The sequence below is a fragment of the Columba livia genome, chromosome 8 (genome assembly GCF_036013475.1).
Source record: "Columba livia isolate bColLiv1 breed racing homer chromosome 8, bColLiv1.pat.W.v2, whole genome shotgun sequence".
NCBI classification, from domain to species: Eukaryota; Metazoa; Chordata; class Aves; order Columbiformes; family Columbidae; genus Columba; species Columba livia.
The window spans coordinates 7,417,629-7,438,154 of NC_088609.1; the positions used below are offsets into that span (position 1 = coordinate 7,417,629).

At 39.8% G+C, this 20,526-nt stretch overlaps 1 protein-coding gene across 15 annotated transcripts in view; it reads left to right on the forward strand.

Annotated features, from left to right (window-relative positions):
* CEP350 (centrosomal protein 350) overlaps positions 1 to 20,526 on the forward strand; it is a 76,233-nt gene that overhangs the window by 9,137 nt on the left and 46,570 nt on the right. For 11 of the 15 annotated variants that reach the window (XM_065071785.1, XM_065071786.1, XM_065071784.1 and 8 more), the window contains exons 2-12: positions 3,462 to 3,547; positions 5,189 to 5,232; positions 6,093 to 6,207; positions 6,919 to 7,051; positions 7,611 to 8,227; positions 8,728 to 8,838; positions 12,399 to 12,512; positions 15,568 to 15,711; positions 16,507 to 17,162; positions 17,836 to 17,957; positions 19,346 to 20,409. In XM_065071785.1, coding sequence (XP_064927857.1) covers positions 3,475 to 3,547; positions 5,189 to 5,232; positions 6,093 to 6,207; positions 6,919 to 7,051; positions 7,611 to 8,227; positions 8,728 to 8,838; positions 12,399 to 12,512; positions 15,568 to 15,711; positions 16,507 to 17,162; positions 17,836 to 17,957; positions 19,346 to 20,409 — 3,193 coding nt within the window. In that variant the 5' untranslated portion in view covers positions 3,462 to 3,474. The remainder of the gene's footprint in view (positions 1 to 3,461; positions 3,548 to 5,188; positions 5,233 to 6,092; positions 6,208 to 6,918; positions 7,052 to 7,610; positions 8,228 to 8,727; positions 8,839 to 12,398; positions 12,513 to 15,567; positions 15,712 to 16,506; positions 17,163 to 17,835; positions 17,958 to 19,345; positions 20,410 to 20,526) is intronic. The other 4 variants (XM_065071788.1, XM_065071794.1, XM_065071790.1 and 1 more) reach the window with 3 other exon arrangements.

Sequence of the window (20,526 nt, forward strand, 5' to 3'; positions counted from 1 at the left end):
CAGTTTCTTCCACGAGTTTGGAGTATATCCTTTTCTTGCTAGATTCCATGTAGGTCCTCATCTGCAGCCGTTTTGCTGTGCCTTCTCTGTATATGTTTTTTTTTTATCTCAGATAAATGAGTAAAGAATGAGATGAGCACTTGACGTGGGATAGAAATGTGAGAACACAATGGTGTTTGTGTTTTAACTATTCACCCAAGATGAGGCTTGGCACACCAGCCTTGAATGAACCTATGTAGTATGGCTGTGTCCACCAGTGAACAGTCAACCAACCAGGAGATCAGTTCTGCTGATTCTGCATCTTCCACCAACAGACTTCTAAGATCCTAATAGCCTTACCCAACTTGCAGATAACCTTTTGCCATCACTGCTGTCTCCGCAGAAGTTCTTTGACATTTCATCTGTTGAACTGCTTTTTGTTCCCCTGCTTCCTTTAAGCTGTTTACTAAATAGTAGTGGATAGTTTAGTTTAGCAGAAAAAAATCTTTTTGGAGCAGTCGTTTCAGAATGTAATTCCTACAATGTGTTTCTTCTTAAAGTTGTTCATGGGACATTGAGACAACTTCTGTATTGATGTAAAATGTATTTTAAAAATAGCATAAACTTCCTTTGCATAATTTTTTAGTTTAGTACTATTCTCTGATCAATATTAATTTCTGTGTATTTTAGCGTATAACCAGTCCATTACACGGAAATCCTTTAAATAGATACGGCAGCTGTGTCTGGATTTATTTCTTTTTTCTCCTCACCCAATAGCTGTACTCTTGATAGCATTGAAATGTCTTCTCTGTCTGGTTTAACATCTTGCAGAGACAGAATATTGAATTGTAAAAGTACTTGTTTTTTGTAGGGTGCTGCTTATTCATCTGAGCTGTACCAACAGAAAGAAGTTATTCTGTTAATTTGTAGAATTCAACAGCTGGTGGCAATCACCATGATTTGTGGGCAGGTTTTGAAAAGCTGCTAAATTTCTCCCACCCTTCCAAAGGAGGGGGAGAGGGACATCTGAAAAACAGACCCTTACAGTTATGAAGGTTGCATTGCAACTGAAAACTGCTGCACTGATGCCTTCCTGAAACTGTAGACAGCTCCAGAGTTGTCCCTTGTTATTGTTCTCTTATTTTTTCCCCAGACAGCGGCAACCTGAGTTAAGCAAAACTGCTGGGTGAATCTCAGCTGGCAGTGCTGAAGCCAGCGAGAGTTTATTGGATACTTGGGGTTGGCACTGTGGGTATTCGTTAGGAGAAATACAGCAGGATTGCTTCCTGGCTTCTGTTCGGCTCGGATAAAAGACTGACGGCTTTTACTTGAGCATCAGGATGAAATATATAACAAGCAATTTCAAACTTTAAAAATAAATCTGGTACTTTTCATAGAGAGGTAAGGAGTATATTACAATACTACTTTCACAGGGACATCATAAAGTAAACTATGTACATTTCTGTGTGTACAATAACAGGAACAATTCTAGTCCCTAAGTTCTCCTATCTATACTAGTAATTCTAACAAAAAGAGTAAATCCCAAGCAATTACACAAGGAGGGATACTTAATCCCTTAAGCAATGCTTGCTTGTCCAGAAGTTCTCTTATGCTAAATTTACATATTCAGTAAGTTTTGTTATGTTTGGACAAGAAACCTAATAATGTTATGATATGATATCTCAAGCAGCTCTCAGAATTGGTTCTTTGTGGAAAATTCCCCCATTTCTATTATTATTTGTTTTCTGCTTTGCTAGCACAACAGTTCCATGCTCCCGTGATGGAAAAGATCAATTAGATGATTTCCAGGGCAGGGCAGTGTTAGGATTTACAGCATGAATGATGTGAGGCACAAAGCTGCGGTTCTGCGTGAATGAGCTGTGCAGCACCTGTCCTAGAAACAGAACTTCTATCTTCACTTGCCTTTCTGCCCATAAATTAGATGATTAGAAACACACCACACCCCACTTTTTTCTAGAATTTTTGCATTGCCACAGACTTCACGTGTGTGTGTGTGTGTGTATGTGTTTCTGTACCTACATCTGGTTGGAATTGATCTTAAGGGCGTTTTCCAGCCTCAATGATTCTATGATATATAGGCTCGCATACATTTTCCACGCTCGTTCAAACATTTATTTGTATTCTTTAAAGAAAGGAAGAACTAAATGTCTTTTGAAGGCCTGTATTCTTATTGATAGTCTTTCTTGAGGCATAAGAAGAGTTTTGTGGGATAACTTACTGCCATAAATACAAATTCTGTGACTGAATGTAAATACAAGTTCTGTGACTGAATGTGAGGACCCAACTTCACTCATCCCTGTGAATGCCCTTAAAAGCATATATGATAAAGTTCCGTGTCATAAAACATACAGGCAATGATCTGTTCCAAGAATTAGTACACACTGTTAATTTTGTGGGGTGTTCAATTACTTTTTATTGGAAGAGGGGCCATTATATTTGAATGCCCTTTTATGTGACACATTATGTAGGGAAGTAAAAACAGAATAAATCTTCAGAAAATAAGGAAAAATATATCTGGGAGTGCATGAGAGAAGGGAAAGGAAAATGTACTGGTTTAGAGGTTCAGATCTTCCTTTGTGTGTTCTGTGGTCACCTCAGTTTTTCTTTCCATAACAGAACACAACTCACCGGAGTTGCCTGTGTGAGCTCCTCTTAGATCTCTTAAACTTAGGTGTTTTCCTTATGTATTACTTCTTTAAAGGCCTGGTACAATTTTACCTATATCAGCCCATCTTTTGCAATGAAAGTAATGAGACATATCTGACTTTTCTTTTAGAAATTTTCTTTCCTGATTGAGTAGTTGTTTGGGCTTTTGTTAGTTTGTTGTGGGGTTTTTTTTGTTGCTTGTTTTTCCTTATTAAAAACTCTTTGGGTGATCATAGCTACCTGGTTTGTTACTCAAAGCTTTTAGATTCACTGTGAGTCTTGCCTTTGAAGCTGACAGAAGAACAAGTCTTGTCTTTTTTCCTGGCTGTAGATTCCTTCCACACAGTTCTGTTCTGCCTTTTCTTTTAACAGAGATAAGTGACACTCGTCTGTCACTGGCAGAACTGGGTATTTTCGACAGACTTTTATAGATTGAAGCTGTGTAGTGCTGCCTCTGTTACCCCTTCTTGTACAGCATTGCAGTGTGGTCATCTTCAGACTTGCTGGGATATTTATTACTGTGATTTAAATTGCGTGACCTCTGGGTTTCTTCTTACCAAATTCACTCTTCTTTGTAACAGGAACAAAGCAAAGTTCTCTTTATCCGCAGAATTATGCAATTTCTGAAAAACTGCAGGCTGTAAACATATTTGTGATTTGGTGCTGATTTTCTGATCTCATTCATGATGTGAGTTTGAAATCATCATAACGAGGTGAATGTTCATCATAGCGATCAAGGGGATGTTCTCTTTAACATAAGATACATTTGTTTGTACTTTATTCCTCTTTGATTCTTACATGACTATTTTTTGTAGATAAATCGACACGATGTGGAGCAAGAAGTCAAATGAGGTGCTTCTACAAAATCCGAGGCATAACCAAAGCAAGGATTCTACTAGAGGTATGGATTTTCTCTGTTTTATTGCGTTGTTTTGGAAGATATTTTATCACGAGTTGTTTGAAACTAGGGAGTTTTTATAGGAAGCGTTCTCCTGCTTCAATGTAGAAGCTAAGGTGGTGTGTTCCAGCTTCCTTTTTGCATAGACAGCAGTTTCATACTCTGATCTGCAGAGTATTTGCTGATCCGCATTAGGAATTGCCAGCCTAGGATACAGTTGCCAAGATGGCACAGAGGCAGATTTTTGTTTTTGAGTGCTGAAGAGGAGGAGCAGTGCAGGAGCAGAAATTGGGAGATGGAGGCTCTTGAATGACATGAAGAAGATCCTGAGAGACAGTTGCTCCCGACTCTTGCTCAGTTCCCAAGTGGAGAGGAGCTAATGACACTTGAAGAGCAGAATTACATCACCACTAAGATGACTTGCAGCACTTTCTTCTCCCCAAGTTGAAGAAATCCTCTTAGCTTTTTGCTGTTATGATTACTCTATAATTTAGGAAAGGAGGGGGCAATAAGGACAAAAATAGACAGTGAATCCCTGAGAGGAAGAAAGCTCTAGTTTGTAGAGCAGCCAAGTTGCATGTTAAGTCTGTGGTTCAAAATCAGTGTTATGATCCCACTATGACAAAACTGACTCCAGAAGTTATTTTAAAAGTAGGGACAGTTTATTATTTTATTTGCAAGAGGGCATTATTGCTGATTGTTTCTTGCGATATGTTCAGTTTCTTTTAAAATTACGTACCTCATGAAACTGTGTTGTTCTGTAGATGTGGAGCACCATCTCTTGAAGCCAAAATAAAGTTGTTTCTGTTACTTCCTTAACCCTCTTCCTTTGTGTTGTTGCATCTTGCCTGTCATGAAATTGGCAGCTTTTTTACTGTAAGGAAAATATTTGGTTTTTTAAACTCTCTAATACTACCACTCTCCCTGGTTCTGACATATATTGTGGTTTTGGATGTTGTGTTGTATAAACCATTCGATTAGCAGAATACCATTAGAAACCAGAAGAAGAGGCGAACTAAGGAAGTAAATATTTTTGGAGGAAAATACTACTGCATCCTACTGAATTGGATTGCACAGAGCTTGTGCTATCTGTTTAGGTTAAAAAGCTGAAGTTGACTGGTGCCTCCTGCTTGTTCTTTGCAAGTGCTGCTTCTATTTTGTTGGTGGGGTATGCAGTTCAAAAATATTAGTATTCAAAGTGCGTGTGTTCAAAGCTTGTTGTTTGAGTAGAGTCTTTCAGTGACCGTGTACTAGTGCTTAGTTTACTGAAGAGGAAAGGGAAGGAAAAGTAAAAAGTAAGCTGTAGTGTAATGGAAAAATATAAGATATCTGTGTCAGGATAGATAACCAGCTTTATTTTATCTTCTAAACATCTTCTATGTTGTGGTAGATTTGATTTCAAGTGTAATAATGCATTCAGCATAACTTAGTGAACTCATTAAATTTTACATTAAGTATTTTATTGCTCTGTTAAAATGAGTCTTGACTGATAACAGCCTCTCATATAGGACATTTACAGGCTGGAACTGAGTCATTAAAATGACTTGATTAGTGAGCCCACGAAAATTGGTTTGAAACAATCTTTTATTTCATTGTTTTCCATGTACTAATGAGAAATTTATTTCTTTGTTTCTGCCCTGTCAGATCTAACTGCAGCATGGGCTACTTTTTCTCAGACTAAGGCTGCTGTAAGTACTGTTTTTCTTTTTTCCTTCCTCCTTTTCAAATCCGTTATTGGCCACAAGAGCTTTAACCAAAGTAAGCAGTTGGAGTACATACATGTGGAACATTGTTTTATCATGGAAAATGTTTTCCACACATGATAGAAGAAATTTTTGCCACAGCAAGCTTAGTTTTGAGTGTATAATTCTTGACTGTAATATTACCTTTCTATTTAAGAAAGTGGTGACTTCTCCTTTTTCTGAAAACTTGAATAGGTAGCTCTTCCCTGCTTACCCAAGCCAGTTAGAAACTGAGACAACACCGGCGTATTTCATGATTTTCCATCTTTGAGCATTGGAATTGCTGTGTTTCAGTGCGAACCTAACTTAGGTGCTTAAGATATCACACTAGTTTCTAAAACCTGGCTTCAAGTGAAACCAAACAGCTTGGGTTTTCGGGGAATTCAGCTCTTTGCTACAGCCTCGTCCCTCTTTCTTTGAATAGCTGAGCATCAGTGTGGGATTTTACATGTGTAATCTTGTATCGTGCTCCATTGTGAAAAAAGTATCATAGAACTTATTCCTAGTGGGATCAATATTTAATTCAGGCCAAGCATTGAGGCTCTGGATGACACAACAGCCTACTTACAGAAACAGAACTATGCAACGGAACCTAATTTAGATAATCTTTTTAAAAAAATCTTGATAATTTGATGTAGTTTCTGGCCCTAAGGCTCTACAGTTTGCAGCATGAGCCTTGTGAGGTTGCTTTTACCTGCGTTTTTATCCTTTATGAAGACGAGGAAAAACTTATCACGTTAGGAGAAAAAACATGAAGATTAAAAAATGAAATGAATATTCTAATTTGCATTGTCTTCAAATTCTAGCTACGTCATATAGAAAACAAATTGGAAGTAGCTCCCACCAGCACAGCTGTATTCGATTCTGTGATGGATGCCAAGAAGCCCTCTGCTAGTGCTGGCAGGAAAATAAGCAGAAAAGGTATGTTATTGAGGACACAGTGTGTAAGGCAGGATAAAGCCACTGCATTCCGGGAAACCTTGATTTCTCCTCCTTGCCCCCTGGTTGTCTCCTGCTGATGATCTTTATTCTTGAAACTCTAATTGCCCAGGAGAAACCAATGTTTCCTTCCCTTAGCTTAAGAAAGAAAGTGTGCTATCAGTCACCTGGCTAGAGGGAGTGACAGGACTTGCCCAATGCTGTGAGTGAGCAGTGCTCATCCCATTCTGATGCCGTTTTTGTGGGGGCTGGACTAGCCATTCATATTTTGTAATGTTTGTCAACTCTTATACCCTGACAGGATGCTAAATCTGATGATGCTTTATTTCATTTAAGGAAAGCATTTTCTTATAAGAAATGAGCCCTCATCTTAAATGCTGTTCAGAGCATTCTGGTGGTTTGTCACTGGAGAAGAACAGGCAGATCGACCTCTAGTGGCAGTACAGTCAACTTTGCATATAATTAATGTTTAAGCATTATTATCTCTCTTTAAGTATGATCGTTGTTTCAAGCACTTACCATCTTGCTCTTAGTTGTTAAAATTGACCTGTTGAAAAAGAGAGGGAGTACTTTAAATGCTATTTGGAGTGCTGTTCGAACCCAAGAAAAAAACTGTTCTTAGTTGTTCAGCTCCTCAAGCTTTCTCTTTCCGGAGAGGTAGGTACATAGAGGATTCTTTGGTTTCTGCTTTAGCTTCCCGGTCCTCCAGCCAAAATAAATCAAGCAAGGAGAAGTCCTCACGCAGCCCCCTTCGCGCCACCACTCTTGAAAGCAATGTGAAAAAAAGCAGTCGTGTGGAATTTCGTGAACCATTGGCCTCACACAGGTTAGTGCTGCGACAGTTTACTATTAAAGAAAAATATGCCAAGATCAGAATTAAGCTAATAGTGATAGCTTGCCTTTTTAATGCTCAAATACAGCGCAGGGGGCTTTGGTGCAATTTAGTTTTCTCAGCTAATGACTCTGTTCTCCAGGAACTGTGTATGTGGGCATTGCTTTGTTTTAGAGAACATTTATTAATGAAGCTTCTCATCTAAGTTTTAGACTTGTTTTTTATTTAAAGCTTTTTTTTTTTTTTTAAATTGAAGGGTCACATTTACAGCTTGCTGATTTTTCTACAAGTGCAAATTTCAGCTCCTTAACTTTATCATAGTCCTGTTCAGCTAGAGAGTGCAGGAAATCAAATTTTTAACAGAAACCTCGTTCAGTTTTGTCAGACTTGCACTGTTAAATGTGTGGTGATTAAACTTTTAAAGAACTTGCCTTTAAAGTGGATGCAAGGTATAGGAAGTAATTTTAGTTAATGAATATGCTGATTGTTGGGTTGGAAGGTCCTACGATTGTATTTCTGATGGTGACTTTTTTTTTTCCTTCTGTTACATCAGGGATACATATAGTTCTCTGTCTTACCACGGTTCTAGGCAACTTGAGGCCAAGCAATTGCTCTCCAGTTTGGACTTAAGCGAAGCAGAAGGGAAGGCTGAAATAACAGGCCGTGTGATACATGACCGAGACGAGCAGGATCTGCACAGCAGAGACTTTGAAAGCCCATGTTCGTCTGCTGCAGACGAAACTGTTGTTAGGTATTTGAATGACCGACCAGCAATTGATGCCTTGCAGAATAATGAGGCATTTCTTAAGGTTGCAACATCTGCAAGACTAGAAGAGGAAAAAACTAGTGGGTCAAGAGGAGATGAGAGTAGCACTAAAACTCTTCAGAGTAACCCATCCCAGGACAGTGAACCAAAAGTGTCTTTCCCTTCTGCCACAAGTATTTCTAACGCTCATAGACTGGAAATCTTGAAACAGCGGCAGCATAACGCGAAGCTGGAGAAGCTGAAGGAGCGGATTCGGAAGCAATGGGAGCATTCAGAAGAACTGGGTAGCAGAGGGCAGCACTTGGGGTATGCTGAGCAACCTATTGTGGTCACAAATGTGGAGAATGCCATGACTCCCAAAGTCAGGAAAGTGGCAGCAGCACCTGCTGCACCATCATACAAAGGTACGGAGGTGCAGAATCCCTCCCCATTGGTTCTGTGTGGTGAAGGAAATGAGTTCCATTCATTGAGCAACGCATCAAAGCATGGCCATGACTCTCCTAGCTCTGTTTCGGTAGTACAGGGGTAGATAGCATGGCTTGATCACAGATATGAACAAGGAAGAAAATAAATTCTTGCCAATTTACAGAGCTGTGGATTCTTTTTAAATTCTTCCTGTCTCTTCTTGCAAATAACTGTAAAAAAGAAACTCACTGTATTGGTGTTTGGGTTTGTTTGATATTTTCTTATGGTCCCAGAGGTTAGTAAGATTCATTGAGAAAGCATTTTACATTTTTAATAATCTTCATCCAGTCTGCTGTTTTTCAACTATGAGCGAATGGCAGACTGATATATTGCTTTCTTCTAATTTAGCATTAGAAATTCAAGTAGTTCCTTTCTTACTTGAAAAGCTTTATTTACATTTTACGCAGTTATTTTAAACCCTGACGTTGTTTATTTCCAGGTTTCAATCCTGCTGAAACAAAAATTCGCGCTCCAGATGGAAAGATCTGGCATGAGGAAGAATTCCATGTTAGACAGGAGCTGTATAGAGATCTAGCATTCCAGTTAACAGGTGAGACACAAACTGAATGGATTAAGCCACACAACCTTTTCTGAGAAGGAGAGAAATTTATTTTGTACAAGTCTACAAAGTCATGGAAACAAAACAATTGAAGCAATGAGTGTTAAGTATATTGGACTTTTCCCCATGGGAGGGGTAACTTATTGAACACTGAAACGGGGAGCGGGGGGGGAATCCTGCTCCCCATCCTCTCATTAAAATACTTGTAATAGAAAATCAGTACTGAAAAGAATCAAATTATGGCTTTTCTTCAGAACAGGAATTAAAAAGTCCTTATTAAAACTATTTTTGTTTAGTTTTGTAGGTTTTTTTATACACATTTGCATGTATTAATTAAATTTCGTGTTTCAAAGGACGAAACTAAGCCACTTTTTGGGTTTGATGAAACCTATATTATCTCATGGGAACTTCCCCCCCCCCCCCGCCCCCGTCTTTAACACCATTATAGTGATTTGTGCACTGTATGTGGGAGCCTGAATTCTGCTTCTTTCAATGTGATGTTAACAAATTGTCAGTCGTGAAGCTGCTTTGGGAGTTGTTAGTGGTTTAGTTGGAACGTGTAAATGGCTGAATTGGGGATGGAGGCATCTGTTGTGGAAAATCTCTGGGAATGCCTATTTGCAATGCAGTAGGTAGCCTGCAGTACAAGGGGTGGGCCACAGGTTTGTACACCAGGACTTAAGAGGCCTTCTCTGGGTTCCCTGAGGAGCAGGAGAACAGGTACACCAGAAGAAGGCATAAGAAACCTTTTAAATAATCTAGATTTTATTTCCAGTACAACTCTTTTACCTTCATTATCATAAGCTTGGATAAGATACAAGAGAGAAGACTATGTAACTTTACAGTGATAAATGAACAGAACGCTGCCTTTTGGGTTTATTCCACATAAGGTTGTAGGAAAGAATGCTGAATACTGAAACTTAGAAAACTGTTACTCATTGCTCTTGGCTTAGTTGTCTTTTGAAAAACATTAAATATTGTTGCAAATGTCAGCACAGGAAAAAAGATCTATTTTAGGTATTCTCATGCTTAAAAATATGAGCAAAGATGATAAAAAAAGCTACATGTTCGCTTGGCAGTTACTCTGCTAAAAGACCAAAGATCTAATACATGCTTTATGTTTTCACATTCACTGCTCCAAGACCCAATCTTTATTAATCTTTCACCCTGGAAAACTGCAGTAATGTTAGCAGCTCTTTTTCCTGCGTGATCTGGGTTAGAATGCCCACATGTGCTCTTTTGATTTGTTAGGCTGGTGACAGTGCAGCGCTGTAAGGTTGAATTGCTTTTGACTGACTGAGCTACGGGAGGGGAAAGAGATCAAATGAGTAAAAAGGAAGGGAAAGGAAAATAAAGTCCCCTGAGAGCCCTTGCTGTTGCAGCTTAAGGATTTGCTTATTATGTATTAAAAATAACTTTTCTCATTGGTCAAAAAATATTTAAGACTCGAGAAAATGGGATGTGATCATAAACCTGTAGGTGTCTTCATATGTTGATAGTATAGTGTCTGGTATGGACATTTTTAGATTCTTGTACAGCTTGATGTGGCACTGAGGAATTTTTCTGGAATCACTCAAAAAAAGAGTTCAGAAAGGACAGCAACTTCTTTCCAACAACATTGTTTTGCAAATACTGTGTTCAGCATCAGTCCATGCATTTAATGCCAAATTCCTGAAGACTTTTAATCTACACTGGCTTTCTTTTTTGAGTTTTGACAAGCATATTATGAATGATTCATTAGGTCTTTATAGAAATCCAAGTTTTTGAAAAGTTGTTAAAGAGGTCCAATTAAAAAGGTGTTTGGATCATGTGTTCAGTGGACTTTTCTGTCTACAAAAAGGAGCTGTGTGTGTGTGTGTTCAACCATACACCTGTCCCAGTGCCCTGTGTAGAGCAGCTGTCATGGAACGTGTCTTCTTTCTGACCCGAAAAGATTATATTGAATAGCTGATTCCAAGTAATCAAGTGCTGGTGCTGCACGTAGTACATACTGTAAATGTATTTTTAGGTTGTCAGACTATCTATCCATGTGTTAATTCTGTATTAAAGCTACAGCATGTAGAGTTTTGGGTGTGTAGAGTCAGTTGTATCAAAACTGTTCCACACTCTCTAGTGCTAAAATAAGCTGTAAGATCTCTAATATCTACAAAAGCATTGTTCTTTACTGCATCGAGGTTTTTACATGTAAGTGTAGATCATATTGAATGTCTTTATCTTCATTTAGTAATTAGGCTGGAGGATATTGTATAGACCCAAAGCTTCTGGTAATTCTGTCTTAAAGATGTTCAGGATTGGCCTTACTAGAACAAAATTGCTGTTATATGACTGGAGTGGGAAGCAACCTGCAGTGTGTCAGGAAGGAATGAATTGATTCTGTCTTCTCTGTTCTTGCTGTCAGCCTCAAAGACAACTAGAAAATTTATAAGGAAAGGATATCAAGGGGAGAAAGACTTTTAAAACTCCATTGCCACATCCTTTAATATGACCTGTTGTTCTGTCTCTGATACTTCTTGTGGGCACCCATCAGAGAGTGGATTCAGCTGAAGTTGGGGGCTGTAAAAATTAGTATTGGCATCTAGAGAAAACTTCAGATCTATTTGTGGAGGGGGTTGCATCCTGGTTGTTTTAAGTTGTCTGATCACGTTCTTTATAGAAGAAGAACAAGACAACAGTGGTAACAGTGGCCTTGGAGTTCCCTACCTACAGTTCACTTTACGAATAAGAAAAGAGCATCCTCAAGGCATGTAAACTCAAGTGCTTTAACAAACCTCTGAAAATGTCAGTGTAGACTACTGGGGCTGAATATACAGCTTGCCCGTCCTCCTTGAGCGATGTTTGTCTCTGTTTGTACCTCAGGCAGCTGGGAAGCCCCTCACTGGGGTGGCGATTCCTGGGTTTCCTTTTGTTCTTTGCCCTAATGTGAAAACATGGTAAAATATGACTTTATCTTTAGTAAGTGTGCCTGGCATCTCTAAAGCCTAAATCCGATTGTCTTGTAAATGAGGGATTAAGTGACACAGAGTAGTTCTGCATGACTGGGTGAATTCTGTGACAAATTTTGCAGAAAGTAGAGCACACGGTATCCTGTCGTTCGTGCTCCAGCATGGAGGCAGTGAGTGAATGTGCTGTCATGCGTTAATGTGGGAGCAGCAGTCTGCATGTTTCAGGAGTGAAGGAACTACATGTTCTTGTGGAACGTCAATACTGTAAAATGTAATACCTATAGTAGAAGAGAACCAACAATTGTTCCTGTCAAACTGTCAACGTTTCTTTTAAAAATTGAAAATGAACTTTCTAAAGATCTATTATGGCATTGCTGTGGCTTCGCTGGGTTCCAGTGCATAGGCAAACAGCACTTAATTCAAAATTTCAATGCTCTGAGGATTTTTAAATGCTGGATTGAGAGTAATTGATCTCAGTAAATAATCTGGGAGAGTCAGTGAGTTTTCTTGTGTTTCTCTGTGTTTTGGTTTCTCAAGGTAAATGTTGAAGCTTGTTATTCTATGTTCTTTTCTGTGGGATATCACTTAACAGCTTTTGTTTGTTTTTAGAGGATTCAGCAGTGAAAGGAAAACCTATTGAGAGAAACAAAGAGAAAAAAGCAACCAGACCAGTGCGGAAAGTGCAAAAACTGACACAGTTGTCAAGTCCAGAGGCCAAACAAGGTGATTACCTCTACTGTAGAGGGAAGACTGTCGCATGCCCTTCAGAGATGAGTTTTGTCTCAAGAAATGAAGAAAAATTACAGCATATTGCTTTCCAAGTCTTTTCAGATGTGCAACAATGCTGCTGTAGTGTGTTTGTAGACTGTATGCTGCATTAGGGCTGTGTATGTTTTTGCCAGTGGTTGGTTAGCTGTGGGTGCTTTATTTGGTTTATTTTAATTTTCTGCCTTTCCATTTGCTGTGTGCACCTTATGGAAACCGCTGAGGAGTGGGTGTATCTGTCACATATCTGTTAGGTATCTGTCAGGCCAGCGCAAACAAAAAGCAGCAATAGCTGTAGCTCTGTTCTGGATCCAGCTTCTCTTCTACTTGTGTTGAAGCTGGTTAGTGCCTGCCCTCCAGCTCAGTGAATTAACTCTGAGCGTAGGAATGAAGATGAATGACATAAAGATCGGTGCCAGCAGGGCCTGCCGAGTCGCCCTCCTCTGTGAGAAGGGGCTGCAGCGACAGCCGTTCTCTGGTGCGGTTTCTCAGTGGGGAGGCAGGGAACAGGATGTCCCTCTGGCTTCTCTCTGGCTCTTGGTCTTCTGCATCCTGTGTCAAGTTGTTGCTGTCCTGCGCCTTCAGTTCCGGCTTGACCCATTCCTGGCTTTTCAGTTAGTGAAAGAATGTAAAAGCACGTTCCCTGGCAAGACTTAGAAATCTTGATATTATAAAGGAAGGTTTCTTTCTTTTACCAATTAAGATTGTTTTGAATTTTCACTCTTGTTTGACATTTCCACTGTATATTGAATAAAATTAAAAATATGCCAAGAAGATGAACAGGTTACTGTAGAGTCTTACAGTAGAAAACGAAATTAACTGCACATGGAATCCTATCAGTGCTTCTTAGTTTTCCAGTAATGTTAATCTTTGATATTCTGTGTAGCAAAAGAATTAGGAAAACTTCCACATCTGCTTCCTATTTGTTTTCATTTTCATACAAAGGAAGTTGTGACTGCGTTCACACTACAGAGCAATTATTTTCTTTAAATACATGCAAGATAAGGCCTCTCTTGCACCCTTCAAGGTTTTATATTTGTCTCTCCATACAGTAATCAGTAAACACTGTGAAGGAAAAAAGCTGCTTTAAAAATTATTACAAAAGGTTTTTTAGAGAGTCTGCACTTCTGCATGCTGTAAATCATGAAGCTGCATGTGAATATTTTGTGGTAATGAATGCTAATACTTAAAAGTAAGCGATACGTATGGATTTGCTCCTTCCTGTGCTGGTGTATTTACACTTAAGGAACTGCACTAAACGACCTTACGTATTTGTGACAGTGCCAAGCGAGGGAGGAGCACAGAGATTGCTGCAAGTTTTAATAGCAATGCTTGTTCTCCGTAATGGATTAAACGTGAGTGGAATGATGGCCTGAAATCTCGCGAAGAACCGGATCGAAGTGGCATGTCCACAATGGCCCGTCCTCCTCCACTCACAGCAATAAGAAACTGCTTAACAAAGCCAAGGCTATAAATAGCCACAGCTCATGTTCTGCTCTGTTAGCGGGTTTTAGTTCCAACAGCTGAGTTGAAATGGAAGATGAGATGTTACACTCCTTTTAAAATGCAGACAGAAGTCAGGGAGAACAGTGAGCTCCACAAGAGAACCCCTTTGGCTGATAGTTCTTTTTAGAAGAGGCTTGTAGTGACATGTTTCAAGTGACATTTATAAAATACTTGGATAATTTACAAAGCAAGCAAGGACTACTGTTAGTAAATGAATGAGTAGTGGGCTACAGACTTCTGACTGAACAGGTTTCTTCCTTCTGGTTTAAAATCACAAAAAGAAAATACAGAGGATTGGCATTGCCAAAACACTGTCAGTTTGCTGCCCTGGATTTCACATGCAGTTGCTTTGGTACCAGGTTTTCCTAGTCCTGCAGGGCCTGGGGTACCGTCCCTTTTTATCCTCGTTATGTTCCTGCTGCAGTGTCTGGGTTTGTTTAGGCAGCGCTGTCAGAGGTTGAACCTGAGGTTGAATGGATGGAAATCAACTGCTAGTTAGGTATTGAAGTCAGGTGCTTTTGTAGCAAAGTACTGCTAAATAGTCTGACTTAAGTTATTAACACTTTTATATGCTGCTTTTCTCCAAAGCTCTTAAAGATCATTATTAAAAAAAAAAAAGAAATTAATAATATTGGAAGTTAGTGGGATGAAAAGTGAGTTGAATAAACCTGGCACTTAATCTAACCAATGTTGGGTGAAGATGCCACTGTACCCAGTTTTTGTCATTTGTTTATATGTAGGATGATAGAACAATACTAATATTTTTATTTGTTTTCTGTCACATGCAAGGTAATCTGTTCTTGAATTAAGTATCAGCTAATAGGGCTATATCATAATTATTTTCAGTCATGGTACAGAAATCCTAGCTGGAGGACAGTCAGTTAGTATCAGGATAGGATAACTGCTGCTTGGTATTTTTTAACCTCTCAGAAGACACCCGACTTGACATTTAATTATCTGTAAAAATCTCACAAATTTTTAGGTGTTGTTTTGGTTTTTTTTCCCTAGACTATCAGGTAATATTCTTCTAATATGAAGATGAATATTTTTTTGTCTCCCACCTTTATTTTTGTTCTTATTATAACAACATTTTAGATACTTTTGTAGTTTTTTCTTATTTTCCTTATTTAAGTGGACATGAACAGCTTCTTCTCAGACCTCTACAAGTATTTCCCCTCTCCTCCAGTAGCGTTTGCTTATACGTTTTAGGCCTCTATAATCCTTTTTTCTTTTTCTCTTTTTTTTAATCATTTTTCTAAGGCTTTAATACATTACAGTATGTTTTGGGTTTTACGTTGTGTTATGTGTAGGCATGAAACACTGGTAGTTGTGCAAGTCAGCTGTTGAGTGTCTTCATGGTACATCGACTGTTTTGTGTAAGTGCAGCCGTACCACTTACACAGAACTAAATGGTATAGAAATTATTAACCCTTGCAATAAATACTGGTTTTTTATATGTTGGAAAATGCACCTAGTGCTTGATTTCTGTTTATTACTTATTGTACAGGTGGGAACTATGTAATAAGCACATCCTCCTGGCGAGAGGGACAAAAGCTAGCAAAAAAGATCCTGGGTCCAGGTCCCAGAATAGAACAGGACAGAAGAGCTGTGTCTAGTGACAGAACAGGACGAGAGCGAGCCGCCAAGTCTGGTAAGTTTTAGTTTTACCACTGGACTTTTAAAATTTTATTCAATTTACTATGCGACACTGCATGTGTGCATGTCAGCAGTTTCTTCTTAAAATAACTCATATTTTCAACCTGGGATTCGAGGGAGAAGAATTTTGCTCATGGCCATGGTTGGGATGCACAACCTTTCTTCCTTGGGTGGATTATGAACATTTCTTGGTGTCACGGGAAGTCTGCCCTGCACATGTGACTTGATGGGTAGCACATGCTGCAGAGGTTCTCAGCAGCTCTGGAAAAGATGGGAAATAGGTTGCAATGAAAGAAATTAATAACCTGCAGACTGTCTTTGCCTCTTGAAGCTAGTGGGGAGAGGAACGAATGGCTGGCAGTGGTCCACAGGCCAGATTAATTTTCCAGATGTGTGGCATATAATACATGAGCCATGGTTGGGCATCCCTGTTTTGCAGGAATTGTGGTTCTTCCAGATACTATATAATGTCATCCATGTGCATCATATATCTTCATTGATTCGTCCACCAGCCCTTTTCAGAGCTTATTGAAAATCTCAGACAGGACAAGTAAGGGAAGCTGCTGTGCTTCTTATGCCTATGAGGTGGTGAGGCTGGTAAGAGTATAAAGGGTGAGAGCTCAGTCTAAGCAAAGGCTGCTATATTCTGACTGTGACACTGAATGAAGCAAAAATACGTTTACAGTGAGATTTGCACTGTTCCTTCATCCTTTCGCAGCTGTTTCAGTGGTAGCACGTAATTTCCCAATTTGATTTTTACCTGAAATGTTTGACAAGTCTTATTCTTTAGCAGGCTGTATCGGAAGGACAGGTTCAGATTCTAGACTGGATGTTACCCATAAGACCTCTTCAAGAAGTTTTGAAAGGTCAAGGAGTAAAGTACGGTCTGAGAATAATCTGAAGAGACTGGAAGCTGCTCTTCCAGGTGGTAACCAAGAAGATCATGCCTCTGTAAACAAGGACTTCCTGCCCGTGGAGATCCGTGGAATTCTCGATGACTTGCAGTTGGATTCCATGAGTACAAAGCAAGAGAAAGATGTGGAAAAGCAGAATCAGAAATCTGTTTTACCTGCTCAAAATGCCAGGAGCCACAGCCCAACCAAAAGGAAACCAGACAAGATAGCTGCCAGTGAGGAGCCTCAGGTGATCTCTAAGAAACGTCACTACGATACAGATGAGGTTCGTCAGTACATCATCAGGCAGCAAGAGAAGCGGAAGAAGCAGCAGAATGAAGAGAAGAAAGCACAAAAGGAGGCAACAGAACAGAAGAACAAAAGGCTTCAAGAGCTCTACAGAAAGCAGAAGGAGGTTTTTACTAAAGTGAAGAATGTGCCTCCTCCTGAGCCTTCAGCAGCCAAAAGGTTACAGGAAACCTACTCTAAATTATTGCTGGAACGTACGTTTTTAGAAGAGCCACCTCAGCTGCCCAGTGTGCAGGAATCACAGGTATAGCTGATTCACTAACTTGACGTGTTGCAGTTGTTTGCAGGAATAGGAGGTCGTATGTTTAGGAAGGTCATGAGTTGTCCTGGTCTCGTCATCAGTTAAGAAAAAGGATACCAACAAAACTGCGTAGCTTTTGCTTAAACATAGAGGGTTTGATCTGGAGCTTCCTTGCTAGAGGGGCTGCTTTTTAGCACAGCAAGGCCTACTAGAAAGATGAACGGAAATCATCTTTCTATTATAAATAGAAGAATAATTCTGAATATTAGCTAACAGCAGCTATAAAGGCTTTTCTTAAGAAATCTTTAAACATCAGTCAAAACGGGAATCGAAGAGCTTTGTCTGAAGTTGCTTTCAGTCAGTGGACAAACTTCATCTTCAGTGAGTTAGATGCGTTTTCTAACAAAAAATTGAATATGAAAGAAATCAAGATATGTTAAGAGACTGATATAAATTTGTTGTGTTCATCCAACCTAGTTCAGTATGTGAGCAAAGCTTTTTTACCGGTACATTCTGCTGAGGCAAAACCATAAATGTCTTGTGGCTTTAAGTCTGTGCAGTAGGAAAGATGTGATACACACTGAGAAATGTAAGCCTTTTCAATTTTAATGAGACAAGGCCTCTAAACTCCTGCAGACTTTTGAAAATGCATTTTTCTGGTTGTCTTCACTTCTAGCCCAGACCTGGTTATCAACCATCTGGGGAATCCGACAAAGAAAACAAGGCTCAAGAGCGTCCTCCTAGTGCGTCTTCAAGTAGCGACATGTCGCTGTCGGAACCGCAGCAGCCACTACTGAGGTGAGCAATTGTGGGTCTTTCGAGAGAGAGAATAAATACCCCAGTTTTAATCTCTGAGAGCTGAAAATAGATTAGGCTCTTAAGTTCATGTTCTAGGAAGGGTAATTCTCTTTATGGCATTTTTAATGTTTCCTCACAGTAAAGAGGAAGCTGATGCAGGAAAAGCATATGAAAATTTTGGCTATGGGTATGTAGTGAGTCTGTAGATAAATAAAGTCAGTGGTGGTTGCTGTTAATCTTTTACTGATGTCAAGGGAATGTGAGTTTCATATTGGGAGACTCTTCACCATTGCCATTGACCAACAGAAGCTGATCGTGTGAATACATCTGTTGATTTATTTTTTTTTTTTGTATTTGATTTGTTCAATGTTTCTATTTAATCTATTGTCTTGGATTCAGGCCATTTTTAATTATTCAGTGTGTTATCAAAGCTTTTCTTGCTGTAAGAAGAGGTGCCTAATCAAACACTCAAATACAAGCATCATGAAGTTTCTTGCATATCCTTAATATCCCTGTTGTGCTAGTGTGTCTTCATTTTTAATTACATAAATAATATCTACTTCTTAAATACATACTTGTACCTTGACTTGGTCAAATCCACGCTGACTTCGTAAATTCAATGAGACCTGTTTTCTTTCTGGAAAAGTTCAGGGAAGCACTAGGCATGTTATGTAATACTGTGTGTAGAATGGGCTGCCAAGCCATATGGTAGTAAATATTGTGAGTGTAATATTGTAAGGAAAAAATCTAAGTGCTAATGGTAGGAGAGATGAGTTTTAAAGGGCTGCATAAGTTATTTGAAGAACCTCACAGTAAGTGGAGAAGCAGTTTTTTTGTGAGGAACTCTCCAGGTTTCCTGGTATTCAGAAGATGCACAAGTGATATTAGTCTCTACAGAGCTCCTGTCATGCAAGCGGGAGCTATCTGGAAATAAAAAAGATTTCTTACAGAACTTTAAACCTGCTTGTATTTCCAGTGCTCCTTTTCTCTAAGTGTTCTTTGTGCCTACCCTGAGTGATGGCTCCAGGGAAACATGGGCTGGGTTCAACTGGAGAGGGAAGGCTGGGGCTAAGAAATTTCAAGGAAAAAGAAGGATGTTTCCTCCCTTGTGAAGTCAGGAAACTTTTGGGAAAGGCTTGCTGCTGCTCCCAGCTTGTTACAGCTCTTAAACACACAGTACACCATAAACAGCATTTCACATTTGGAAGGTGCTGTGTTGGGTTTTTTTAAAACAACATCCTGTAACTCTTTACGATCCCATTCCCTGCCCCTCTGACTCCAGCATAAAGTATTTTTTCCTGAAAAATAAATCTGTGGCAACCACACTCTCATGTAAAATATCAGTACTTGTATAAATCATCAACTTAAATGTTGAGTTTTCATTTCAGGAGCGATTTGATGGAGCCTCCATGGGTACAACCAGACAGGTTGAGCCCAAGAGTCCAGCTCTGTCACCCACAAGCTCTCATGGGCCCAGGTGGAGGCCCCTGCTCCCAACACTGGAGTCTGGAGCAGATGGACCTTTTGTCAAAGGAGTGTGACGCAATGTTGGCAGGCAGGAGGAGCCACGCTGCACCCATGGGATCGCTGACCTTGATGCCTCAGCCGTACCTGAATTCACCCACTGCACAGCAAAATCTCTTAGTGAAACCTACCGCTAACCAATATAAGAGTAAACTGGATCGAATTGAAGCTCTGAAAGCTACAGCTGCTTCCCTTTCTAGCAGGATTGAAAGCGAAGCCAAAAAGTTGGCTGGGGCTGGAATCAATTATGGTACCAAGTGGAACTCAGACCATGAATTTATGCAAGAAAAACAGGATGATGCACGGTGGGCAAAGGCTGTGAGTCCTCCTGTGAGAGAAGAAAATGAAGATGCTTTTTCGACCAGAATTCAGAAAATGTTGGGTACATGTGTGTCTCATGCAGCCTTTGATGACAACCTTCCTGGGATAGGCAACCTTAGTGAATTTAAAAAGCTTCCTGAGACCATCAGGCCTCACACTGCTGCAGTCAGCCTTGGAATGAGGTCCCCTGCGGCTAACAAGCATGAGGGGATACTGGGACATTTGTCTAAGAGACAGACTGACTCCCCAGGGCGTGAAAACCAGGCTTACGCTCCGAACAAAGCTGTGATTCCTCAAGAATCCAGCATCGACTCCATCAGTGAAGGGCCTCTCCTGAGTGACGGGAGCTTCTCTGAAGAGGAGGGAGGGCAGCACAAACAGCTGCCACTGAAGATGCTGGAGACATTAAAAGAGAAGGATTTCTGCAGTCGGGAGAGAAATGCTTTTGAGCCCATAAAAGAGTTTCAGAAAGAAGCTGAGAAGTATTTGCCACTCTTCCCTCAGACAAATGACGCACACAGCAAGGGGCCATGGGAGGAACTGGCGAAGGGAAGTCCCCACAGTGTCATCAACATCTTTGCAAAAAGTTATCAGCTTCATGGAAAAGGTAAAAATGGGAAAATTTCTCCAAGCTCCTGTGAGTTACTATTTTTCCAGTCTAACTAATCCTTATACTTTATATGTCACAGCTAAGGAAGGTGCTTTTAGGCATCTCAAAGGTGAA